A 13,267-nucleotide genomic window follows, 5' to 3' on the forward strand; every position below is an offset into this window, starting at 1 on the left:
GTTTGGCATTAGCCTTCTCCAGCTCCGCAAGACGAGTCTTCACCTTTTCAAGCTCGGCCTTCGAGTTTTTGAGTTCATCAGTCGTTTTAAGCTGGAGATCCCTCAACTCTTGGGCCAGAGACATGCTCGTGTGCACCTTGTTGGTCAGCTTATAATTAAGATGTGTTGAGACGACGAGGGCCTGAAACAAAAAGGTTGAATTAGAGCACAAATCAAGACATAAGCAATTAAAGGAGAGTTGCGAAAACTACCGCGACAGTAAGTTCAATACTCTTATCATAAAGAGTATTACAGTCTGGGGCCTTATGCACAAAATCCTAGTGGTCAGCGCCGAATCCTGAAAAACTCTGACCCACTCGAGAAAGGACGCCCGAGCCAAGTACAGCTTCTTGGGTCCCAGCAGTACCATCAAGCACGAACTCTTCAACATGGGGTCGGGCTGACAGCAGGAGTGCCTTGGAAGTTGAGGGTTTCTTTGGAGGTCGGCCGATTGTTAGTTGAGTTGCGGCTGGAGGAAGCGTGGCAGGCGCGGTCGAAATAGATGCATCGACCTGGGCATTCGGCTCCTCAGCTGTGCTCGTAGCAGTTTGAGTCGTTGGGGTCTTCTCAGTGCGCCTGGGGGCTTTAGATGGCCGATCAGATTTCCGCGAGCCTCTCGGGCGCTTACTCTTTTGAGCTCCCTCATCGCTGAAGAGCACGGTGTCAAGGTCGGAATCCATAGCACCTGCACAGTTCCAATCGAAGTTAAACATAATGCTAACAAACTTGAAAAAAAAAAACCAAGTAAAGAAAAACCTAACTGGAACTCTCCCCCGAGCTTGAGCTCGGAGACCATGAAATTCCCCCATCTTCAGAGGAGGCGGGGGGAGTGCCTTCCCTATATGTGGATGTCAACCTCGAAAGGTCCCTATAATCATTGGTCCCGTATTGGACGGCTATTCCGTTCCATACCTCGTTCAGGCTATACATAGTATCGTATTGCCCGAGCCAGCTATCGAACCTATGAACTCGCTCATTTACCCAAGTCCACACATAAAAGTGGTTCCTATCGTCTTCGCACAGAACTAGCCTATCGGGTTTGTGCTTTAACAAAGTGGGAGACCACATTTTCGAGCTTAAAGTGACTGTACCTTGATCATCCAAGCCCGAGCTCGAGGCTTCGTCGTTGGCCTCGTTCCCTGACTGCGGGCTCCTTCAGCAAACTGGGGGTGGGGGCCTCACCTCCCTCCTCGGAGGGAGGATGCCTGTTGGCAGAGGCACGAGTTCCCAGCGGTCGTATTTTTTGTTGGACCAGTCCGAGGTGGACTGCTCATTTCCCAAGAGCCCGCAAGCTTGGAGCTTACCCTCATGCAAACGATACGAAAGGGACCTCCTACCATAAGGGAGTTGGAGTAGAGTCTCTCTGTGCTCCTTCATCTCGTCAGTGGGAGTGGGATGGTGATAGTTGGCTGGAAGATAAAACACATTTCAACTAAGTACGAGCCAACAGACAAAAGTCCGAGCACAGAGATAAAGAAGGTTAGGGTACTTACGAATCCGTCTGAATGAATAGTATCGAGACGGGGACAGGCCATCTGTCCAGAAGAAGGCCTTCTTAAAGTCAGGAGGATGGTTGGGAAGGTCCTCAAACACCTTCTTCTCCTTGGGGTAGCTTGAAAGATAGTAAAATCCGTCTCCTCCCTGAGCTCGGGAGGGATTGCTTTTCAGACAGAAGAGATACAGGATCTTCTTTGGTGAAGGTCCTTCCCACTTAAACTCGTGGTATAACGAAATCAGGGCAGACAGAACCCTGTAAGAATTAATGTTGAGCTGGAATGGAGCCAACCCAACAAAGTCCGTGAAGTCCTTGAAGAATGACTTCAAAGGCAGTAACGCTCCTGCCCTCATATGCTCCTGGCTCCAAGCCGCGTACCTCAGCTTTTTATCAGGATTTCCATCTCCTGGGGCACGACAGCTTCGCTCGCTGGGAGTAGGGGCTCGACACCTTAAGGAGCTTGACAGCCTGAGACCGTGGAGGGCCAAGATATCAATTATCTGGCCTAGCGAGGTAACCAAGCTCCAGTAGTGCTCGGCCTCGAAGAAATCCCTCCTCGGTTGCAAGGTAGAAGGCTCCCCCATCAGTGAGAATTGGAGCTCTCCCGGACTGTACACGATGGTCACTTTTAACTAGGGTCGAGGGGGATCGGCCTGGGCCTTGAATCAGATTCCAGATAAAGAGCCTCTCGAAGGTTTCTCCTCTTCTTTTCTATGACCTTGACGATTTGGCGGCGATAGTGAGCTCAGGTTTCCTCCTGTTCGCGCGCGAGATCGTATTCACGAATCAGACGTTGGTTCCGAGCAAACAGCGATTCTGGGCTCAGGGTTTTTGGCGAATACGGAATTGCCAGCAACGACCCCCATCGTCTTTCCAGATTCTGTGACATCTAGCGAGAAATAAAAAATGGTGAGGGCCATGCATGCAAGGACTCAAGAATTACGAGCTTGACAAGACAAACTCGAAGAGTGCTTGGGTACGAAACGAGCTCGATACTAAAAACCTGATTGAGAGTCGGAACGTGTATTCTATGAGAAAAAGGAGGGGAGTGGATAAATTTTTTTAAAATCCTGAAATATCAGGGAAAAAGGGTGATGGTTATTCAGGAATGGTAATCTTGGGTATCGTGCGTTCTTTAAAGCCAATATTTTGTACCCGATATCTTGGTGTGCAAGATATGTCTTTTAAATTTTGAAAACCCAGAAAAAAGAGACCTTGGTCTACATCAAAACTGGATTTGGAACCAGTGACTTAAACCTAGCATGGAGACTTAAACGTGAAAGCCTATCAGTCAGAGCTTCCTAGCGTGTCAAACTAAGAAAATAAACCAGCACATTCCCAAAAATAAAAGAACAACACAGACAGAAACTGACATAAAGGAAAACGAAAAGATCATCAAATACTTACACAATGATGGCGATTGCAGAGAAATCGTTGATTGAAGGAGAGGCTGCAGGTATGACCTTACGGTCTCAAACAAACTGGCGGTCCTTTGTTTCTTCGGCTGGGAGAACATGCAGAGGCAAAAAGCTTTCTGGGATGGCTTCTGGTTTCGTCTCTTTTCTTTTTTCTCTGATGAGCATAAAATAAGAGGAAGAAGATGACCAGGGCCTTATCTATAGATGGAAAAAAGTGGTAAAAAGGGATTAATCTGAGGCATTGGCCAGAATCCTTATAAAATCCGACGGTCAGGGACAAATAACAAGATGGCACCGAAAAGGTGGCAGGCGAACGATCGTGGGCGGATTTCCAAGGTACTCGAGTACCTTGGATGAGCAATACCCAACTGACACGTGTCCACCCTCAAGTATGTGTGACAGTGCGGTTCCCGAAGAAAGTAGTTCAAAAGTTTCCTTCTCATAGGATTCGAACAAATACTTTTGAGGGGGCAAAATGTTACACCCAGATTTCGAGCCTTAAGAATTGTGATCTCGAAAGCTGGATTCGTCAGGAATGGGCTCGTAATGTCTGGAACACGTGTTCGCAACCTAGGCACCGAGCCTACAAGCAGCGGGCAACCTCGAATATGATAGCCTCGAAATCCTCACAAGCTCGAAAGGCAGACATCGAAGTACGTCTGTTCTCAGATGACCTCAGATCAGGGGCTCCGAGCCTAACATAAGTATGAGCTCGAAGCCACACGATCTCGGGGAAATGCTACAGCTCGAAAGTCAGTAAAAGACCTGGGTGGGCACAGCACTGACAATGTAGATTGATAACATTGAATATCCCAGTTAGTCATTTTGGAGAGACGCGGTCTACATTGATTGTTGTAAATCCCCTATAATAAAGGGATATTTATTATTCAGTTATACGCCCCCTGATCTTTAGGGGACGTTTCCTTGTATATAGGATTACAGGCTTTTAATGCCACTAAATTTATTTACATATACAGAATAACTTCCCGAAATATGTGGGATAGTATTCTGAAATCTTCTCTATAAATAGAGAAGTCATGCACCATTGTAGAGGACCGAATTTTTGTGATCTTGGAAGAAACTTTGGAGAATTCATTCTTAGAGAATTTCCATAAATTATCTTAAGTTCTAATAGCAAAGACTCGTGGACTAAGCAGAGTTACCTGCTGAACCACGTAAAAAATCTCATCTGTTTTATGGTATTTTTCTGAACCACGTAATTACTTATTTTTTTCGTGCTCTTATTTCACTGTTGACGAAAAATGGCGTCAACATATAGCTCTAGCAACAACTGGAAAAGAGGATAAGTGGCTTAGGGATCTAATGTTTGATATTCGAATTTCCGTAGATAATGTATCGACGATCTCGATAAATTGTGATAGTCAAGCCACATTAGTTAGACCCTATAATGGTATATATAATGGAAAGTCTAGACGTATAATTCTAAGTTATGAGTATATGAGACAATTGGTTCACCAAACCTCATACAAGAGATTTAGTAAATTCTACATCTAGAGGGATGGGATTGAAACTCCTAGAATAAGAGATTCACCAATAACAGCAACCCAACTCGAAAGCTTGTCAACATCAAGTATAAGAGTTCAATGGGTAAGAACAAGCCAGTGATAAGTGGATAATTTTCAACACTATAATAGTGAGTCTCATTTGAGATGGTTATTGTTGGTTGCTACCAATTGAAGGTTAAGCCTAAGACTTTCAATAAATTTTAGTTGAATGAAACAAGCATCTCTAAAGGTAGTAAATATTTTGTAAGAATTTCATCTATGTGAACTTATAGGTGGTGCCTCCTCTCATGCGAGTTTGAGTTTCTCCGTGGAAAGTTTATGAAATGGATGAGCACATGGCCATGATAGTGCTAAGCTAGGAAAGTAGGAAAATGAATGGTCAAGTGGAGGTGTGTGAGGTATCACGGGTCTTATCACTAAGAGTAATTAGTTCAATGGACTTTGATAAGGCTTTGTAATGTTTTTACTAAGGAAAAATTTAAATCGAAAGATACTTTACTTTATACACAAATATTGTTTGAGTTAGAAAAGAGAGGAAGTATTTAACCAAGTGGGGGAATATTGAGATTGGTTAAATATAATGGTTAAGTAGTCTTACACAATGTGGTGTAAAATACTTAATGATTTTACTTAAGTTGAAGTGAGATAGTGAGTTTTTGTTATAGGCATCTATAGTTGACTTTTTTGGGTCTAAATTTATTCAATGAGGTACCTAAGCATGACCAAAAATTTGGGGAACATTTGGAGGTGTTTTAGGTCACTTTTTTAGAAGTTAACAAATCATAAAGGCGAGGCGATACGTAGCAGGCCATTTTTGGCCTATGTTGAAAACTAAGTGGTGACGCATCGCTTGACTATTCCGTACAATTACATATTTTGGCACCAAAAGATGTATTTAAATGCTCTAATCCTATTAGTTAGACTTAATGACATTACTTATACTATAAAATGGGTCTTTTGGAGTTGTAAAGCCTTGATCACACTTTTCAATTCTCTTTTTAACTTCTCTCTCTAGCTCCTAGGATAGGGATGGTCAAAGTGGTGGTGGTGGCTTTGATTTTTTGTAATTGATTTGTTCTTGGGTTTAGATTTGTATTTTTGTTTGTGTCTATGTTCTTGAGATCTTGAGATTGATTTTGTATTGGACTTTTATTTCTAGATTTGTATTCGCACTACAAAAAACAAGGCCTATACCGAGAACAAATGTCGTCGGTATAAGCCAAAATGTCCTCGGTACACCCTATACCGAGACAATGTCGTCGGTAGAAAGTTATCGGTACAGCCGCGTCGGTAAAACAAAACTTCTACCGACAACATTAAAAATGTTCTCGGTATAGGCTTTACCGAGGAAAATGTCCTCGGTATAAAGTGACAAATGTCCTCGGTACAACTAACCCCAATTTGTCATCGTGCTGGTATATACCGACATCTTTCTGGTATATACCGAGGACAATGTCCTCGGTATAGACGTTTCCCAATTTTTTTTTTTTTATATTTGTAATATTTATTCCCTTATTTATTTATTTATTTAATTTGAATTAAATATAAAAAAATGGAATAAAATTAAAACACTTATATTAAACATATAAATAAAAACATAAGAGTATGTTCGCTAAATCAAAATAAAGAGTTGTGTTAAACATGATAATGTAATATTCAATTGTAATAAAATTCATACATAAGTCCTACTGAGTCGGTGCTCCAACATCAGGATCATCGGGTGGTGGTGGGGCAGATTGAGATCCCGGGGTGATACAATGAGTCCGGACATGCTCCTCTAACTGTCGAAGACGCTCTCTCATCTCAGACAACTCTTCATCTCTAGTTTGTGAAGGACGAAAATCAAATGGAGTTCGGTCCCTTATGTTAAGGATACGTCCATATCCTTTCTGGTGGCCCCATCGTTTTCCGAAGACACTTTGTACCAAAGATATGTCTTCATCTTCAGGTGCACTCGAAACTGGTGTGGAACTCTCAGTATCAGTTGCCTGTGTCTGCTGTGTGTCGCGGTATGCACGCAATTCCTCCTGTGATACAATGTATAATGTAATTAAAATTTTGAAACAATTAAAATTTTGAAAAATGTTTAAAAAAACTTAACGTACCCAAGTATTTTTGGCTGTCTCTGTCACCCACCCTGTGCCTGATTTATGGTGAGTATCCATCCAGCTATCCGGGATGGACTCAAGTTGCCCAGTCTCTAAATTGCGCTGTCACGTACATATATTTTTATAAAATTAATAATTAAACGTAAATAAGAAAAATAAACTAAAAAATAATTAATTAACTAACCTTTTTATAGCGCAGGGCTGGGATTGACTGAGAACCTCCATAGCTAAGCTCTTTCAGTTTCCTTCTATTTTCCTTGTTGACCACAGAACGTTTCTGCAAAAAGTTATCGTTAGTAATATATTTAATTAAGATAGTTACGTTTAGCAAGAAATTAATACCGTAATTTCTGGGCGTCGGAAAAATTCAATTGCTTTTTGCCACTGCGTATCCGTGCAACCACCATAACGATTTTGTGGCTCATTAATCGTTAAATGCTCTTTAATATCGTACTTCCAGTCAGAATACTTTTTAGCACACGAAGTATCAATGCCACTCAAGATCCCAGGCATATACCCTTCTCCATATCTAGTACGCCTAATATCAAACAAATCATCCTAATTTACAAACATTTATTAGTAAATATGATATATAACATAAAATGAGAATTAACATAAAAATACATAAACTACTTACTTCCAAATGTGCAAGTATTCTTTCTTTCGAGGCATTTGGTACTTTTGACCATTGAGGACAGTCCGGATCTGTGTACTGTCGAACAAGTAATCCGAGCTCTCTTGAGAAATTTGAGTTGTACTCTCCGATCTCTTTATATGTTCTCCCCCGCACATCCCACTCGAGAGGGAGAGGACGCCCCAACTGTTCCCTCTTTTCCCGCGTGTTCAATATTTTATGGCGTCCACGTTTATTTGGAGGCGCTATTGTATGCAAATTCAATATTTTAAAATTAATATGGATTAATTGTTAAATTTTAAGGAGTATATCAATGTGTAAAGTATTACCTCGTTCACAATCAGCTGGGATATCTGACGGTCCACGTGGAGGATCGCATCCTCCACCATCACCCCCGTGAGATTGAGCAATAACATCAGCCATATCTGTCAAATTAAATATGTTTTTTTAATGTCCTGTGCTCTTTGAAGTTAATTATGTTGTTTTATGATATCTAACTATAATATATTTCAGTGTAAATATTATTAAAATTATTTAAATTTGACATATTAATTTAGTATTTATTAAATTACATATTTTACTTATGCTTTATTGAATAGTTTTATTAATTTAAACAAAATTTCTAAGATTTGTTTAAAATTTATTTAATTACTTTAGGATTTAATTATTACTTAAATTATTTAATTAATGTTTATTTTTATTAAAATTTAGTTGCATAATGTTAATGTTAATTTTTTTTAATCTTAATTTTAAAATATATTATTTATATAAAAAAAACATAAATTATTCAAAAATTGAAAAAAAAAAATTAAAAAAATACAGAAAAATTAAAAACAACTAACAAATATTATTAAAAAAAAATTAATTTTAATTTTAATAATGATTAAAACTAACAAATATTAAATTTAATTTTTTAATTTTAATTTAAATTTTAATAATGGTTTTCTAATAATATATTTGTTAATTTTATTTAATCAGAACTAACAGATATTATTTTTTTACATATTAATTTAGTATTTATTAAATTACATATTTTACTTATGCTTTATTGAACAGTTTTATTAATTTAAACAAAATTTCTAAGATTTGTTTAAAATTTATTTATTTACTTTAGGATTTAATTATTACTTAAATTATTTAATTTTTTTTATTAAAATTTAGTTGCATAATGTTAATGTTAATTTTTTTAATGTTAATTTAAAATATATTATTTTACTTATCAATTCACTATTTATTAATTTAGAAATTTTATTGAGTACTTCTACTAATATTCACAATATCTCTAAATTTTACAATTCTATAAAAAATTCGGCAGTATAACGACTATATTTTCATCTATCCCAAAATTTAAAATCCTGCAAATAACACATAAAAAATATCCAGACCCAGATCATGCAGAGAGCATTACAAATACATTTTAAACGACTATATAATTTATAATTATTAGTCTAAATTTTATTAATTATTCAATTTTCTAACCAAAATATTAAAATTCTACTAAAAATTAACAACAACAAATTAATCATCAATATTCATAAAATCTGAATTTTTACTACTAACATAACCAAAAAAATTAAAATTGACAACAACAACAACATACTAACATTACCACCAAAATTTTCAAATTAACACTCAAATATTTAATATGTTTATTAATATGTTTAATACACATAAAATTCACCAAAACAACATAGAATTTATTTTTTTTAAAAATACTAATTAATCATATAACAATTTTCTAATTCCTAATATCATTTTTACTAATACTTATTTTGAAAACCTAAAAATAAATACATTCTATCTAATATAATAATTTCAGATTTTTATTAAAATTAATATTATATTATTTATATAAAAAAACATAAATTATTCAAAAATTAAAAAAAAATACAGAAAAAAAAAAAAAAAACTTACCAATGCCTTCAATATCTTGCTAGCAATCTCTGTAGTCCAACAAAAACCGAATACCCAACCTTCAAACAAAAATTACAAAATATCATTATACAATTTCATAAATATATATATATAAAATGAATAAATAAACCATACCTTCAACAAATACACAGAAATTCCTTCACCCTTGGCAATTTTGGGGCTAAAAACCGAGCTTTTTGGGAGGAAAATGTATTTGGCGGAGGGAGGCGGAGGGTTCGGAGAAAACCGAGAGAAACCAGAGAGGAAGGAGAAGGGGCTTCGCGGCTGAGGGAGATATTTATAAACCCTATATCGAGAACATGTTCTCGGTATAGCAACTAAACATATTCAGAACCGCGAAAATGGCCCGCGCATATGAAATGTCTATACCGAGGACATGTTGTCGGTATAATGTTCTCGGTATTGAACCTTTTTTTTGTAGTGTCGATTTATGGTGTTTAAGTTTGATTTCTTTGTATAGAATTGTATTTGGGTATTTTCTGGAATTAGTAAATAATTCTGGTTTTTTTAAATCTACTTATAGCTTCAGTTTTAAACCAACGCTGAAGGGATCCCAAGGGCCACTTTATAATCGATTCCAAAGGGAAGACCAAATACGTCGATAAAATAAGTGTTGGTTCTGAAATTGATGCTAATAGCATTAGCTTCGGTTCTAAACCGAGGCCGAAAATTATTTTAAGTGAAGATTTTTTATATATATAATTTGTAAATAAAAAACCTATATGTGTTTTTTTTATTGGGAGGAATTCAATACTAAAAAAATATAGACAACACAAACTCATGATCCTCTAAACTTATAGCATATGTATCATAATCTTTTGAGCCCGGAGAGTTCCCCACAACATTTTTTGTATGACTAATTACAAAATAATACCGAATTCAAAACAAATAATTAATATTTCAAATTAAAAATACATGTATTTCAATGCAAGCCTTATAGCTAGCTCTCATTGTCGCCTAATGATCACAGTGACCAAATATATAACAGCAATAGCCAATATATAATCCGAACATTGAGACCCTAGCTAGGAATACAACATTAAGAAAATTAATTGGACAATAAATTGTACTTTAAATCAAATAGCTACTCTCCTAAAATTGACCCTGGATACCACTAACAATGGACTTGTCCAACTGGAAAGCCTTGGCCAGGATATCCCTGGGAATGGCTGGATTGGACCCAAAAACAGCATTGGCAATGGTGATAACCCCAGGGTTCTGGCTACTCAAAGCAGAGATCGAAACGGCAGCTTTTCCAGAGCCAGCAACATTGCGCTGGAAGTGAACTAGTCCGACAGGGAAGACAAAAACATCACCCTTGTGGAGGACCTTTGAGATGAGATGGTTGTTAGGGTTTGATGTCACAAAACCTACTTGAAGGGTCCCTTCGAGGACTGTTAGGATCTCTGTGGCGCGTGGGTGCGTGTGGGGAGCCACCACACCAAAGGGAGCATAGTCAATCCGAGCCAAGGAGAGGCCGAGAGTGTTGAGCCCTGGAATTTGGACCACGTTCACTGGCGTCACCTTCGAGCCCTGAGGGTTTGAGGTGTTGCCGGGTGCGTGAAGCCCTTTGAATGAGAAATGCTCGGCGGTGGCGAGTTTTGAGTCCAAGCAAGCATGTCCATTTACTCTTGCTGCAATGATTGATACATATATATTAACTATATATACACATATGAAACAGAAAAATTACTTGAAATTGTTTTGAGTAGAGTAGTGCATGCATGCGTATGTACACGTATGATGACACACAAATCTCTTGTTACACTTACTAAATACTATACTGCATGCGATCTGTCCACAAGTATATATTTGATTGCGTGGATTAAATGGAACTATATGCAAGTTTTAAATTGTCTATTTGATGTTAAATATGCACAATTAAGTATATATATATGTGTGTGTGTATAGTTATACTCTTGAAAAGATTATTAATCACAATATATTACTACCACAAAAAGTAATTTATATATATGTATAGTTGTTCTCCATGAAATTATGTGCGTACAGTGAAAAGTGAATATATTTGCAGAAATGAGGTACATTATCTATACGTACTCGCTGATCATCTAGCTATAATATGACATAATTATGTTCATCATTGTAAATGTATTAATTATATTGAAAAGTAAAACTAGCCAAAATAACTTCAATTAATATGCAGAAAAATAAAGAATTAATGTATATATAGTACTACTTCTCCAACCTGAGCTAGCAGGATCTGCCACACAGAAATCTTGAAGAGGACTGGGCTCAAAAGCAGTGGCCAAAGCAAACGTGGCGACCACAAAAATCAAAAGCAGAACTCGGTTTGCCATGAATATCTCTAGAATGTGAAGAGTATTTAATACTTAGCTATATACCTTTTTATATATGTATTGCACAAAAGAAATTTGAGTTGATGAGAAGCAATTGTAATATGTAATATGTTATATATAGAAATTTTAGAAGTATGCATGTGAAGAAAGAAATAGCTTGGTTACAACGGAAAATCAAAGCTGCCGTCTGAACAGTACAAGTTAGAATATCCAATATATGCCCTAAATGAAAGAAGTCTTATTAATTAAAATATTCTGTTCAAGCCAGTTCAACTACATGTCCATGCATTCAATCAAAAATATGCAATAGAAATAGCAATATACAAATATATACGTATGTACTTATTTATAATAATGACTTGGAATATATGGATATACGTATACTTGTTAAACAACATATTCTTCCAAGAGTTTCATGCCAAATTGTGAGTTATTGCACGGTTCATTTAGGTTCAAAGAATATTTAAGTTAAACTTTAGCACCGCTTAATTACTATATACATAAACATTAATATATAGTTTCAATTAATTTTAAGATAGATCGGATCCTTGGAACTGCTAACGTTTCCAGCTGGAATCTAAACTTGCAAAATAAAGATTATTTTTTACATGAAAAAAAAAAACCGGCCAAGCTGGGGACTGACCTGGTCAAATTATATTATAATTTCATAGCTTACTATTTCCAATTAAATACTTTTGGCCTTTCTTTGATGCTCAAAAGAATCGGTCATATTAATTATTTCAAATCAGAGAAAAAAGAAGAATATGTCAGCAAGTTGATTATGTACTGTGGGGACATGGAAAGTTTTGGTTAGACCTGTTTGTATCTTCTCATGAACCAAATGACAATGTACTTTGATATGTTTTGTTTGTTCATGATAAATGGAATCGACAACTATGATTGCCTACTTGATTGTCACAGTAGAGTTCTGCCAGTTTTGTGTACTTAATGTTGAGTTCAATTAATATAGACAGAAATCATACTATCCCACAAATGATATTGACCATAGCTTTATCATATGCCTCGACTGAGATCGAGCTGTTAAGCAAGATAACAGAGTAACTGATTAGTTACTCTTTCCGTTGTAAATAGTTTTTCTGTTAAGGGGCTAGTTTCTTTTTATGTTAGTTAGTTGAATTGGTTAGACTGTTAGATCATTAGGTCTAACTCAAGTGTGCTATATGTAATAAGCACGTTTTCTTAGTTTTATTTATAAAATTTTATAATTATTTTTATTAAATTTATATTAATGTCATATAAATTTCAAATAAATATCATATTTTAATTAAATAATTTATTTATTTTTATTTAATTTTATATTTTTTTTAATTTTTAAATTTGGGAGTGACAACAAGAAATTATATATTATGTGTTTAATGTAATATTAAATATTATACGTGGATTTTACATTTAAGTTTCTTGCTAATTTTTTTTTATAAAGAAAAAAAGCAATTTGTTGCTAATTGACAGAAGATTATATTATATATTTAATATGATATTATTCTAATAAGTGAGTTTAAGTTTAATTCAATTTTATTTAAGTTATAAAACATATGATTTTATTATTTTTAAATAATTATCATTGTAAAATATCTCAAAAATACCTTATTTTAATTTGTTTAATTATTTATTATTTTTAAATAATTCTCATTGTAAAATATCTCAAAAATATCTTATTTTAATTTTTTTAATTATTTATTTTATTTTATTTAAGCTTAATGTTTACAAACTACCGTTAAAAATAAGAATATTTTGTTAAATATGTTACACCCAGATTTCGAGACTTGAGGTTGT

General features: G+C 35.6%; 1 protein-coding gene across 1 annotated transcript; it reads right to left on the reverse strand.

Moving 5' to 3' along the window:
- Positions 1 to 10,247: 10,247 nt before the first annotated feature.
- LOC133801733 (putative germin-like protein 2-1) lies at positions 10,248 to 11,473 on the reverse strand. The gene is made up of 2 exons (XM_062239991.1): positions 11,362 to 11,473; positions 10,248 to 10,789 (listed from the first exon to the last, which is right to left on the reverse strand). The coding sequence occupies exons 1-2, from the start codon at positions 11,471 to 11,473 to the stop codon at positions 10,248 to 10,250; spliced, it is 654 nt and encodes a 217-aa protein (XP_062095975.1).
- Positions 11,474 to 13,267: the final 1,794 nt, after the last annotated feature.

Source organism: Humulus lupulus, chromosome 9 (genome assembly GCF_963169125.1).
Source record: "Humulus lupulus chromosome 9, drHumLupu1.1, whole genome shotgun sequence".
Lineage (NCBI taxonomy): Eukaryota > Viridiplantae > Streptophyta > Magnoliopsida > Rosales > Cannabaceae > Humulus > Humulus lupulus.

What these genes read in the sequence shown, in the direction of transcription:
- LOC133801733 (XM_062239991.1), bottom strand. Translation starts at nt 11,473, where the DNA reads ATGGCAAACCGAGTTCTGCTTTTGATTTTTGTGGTCGCCACGTTTGCT. An exon ending in GGCAGATCCTGCTAGCTCAG is followed by an intron (nt 10,790 to 11,361) that starts GTTGGAGAAGTA and finishes CAATCATTGCAG; the next exon opens with CAAGAGTAAATGGACATGCT.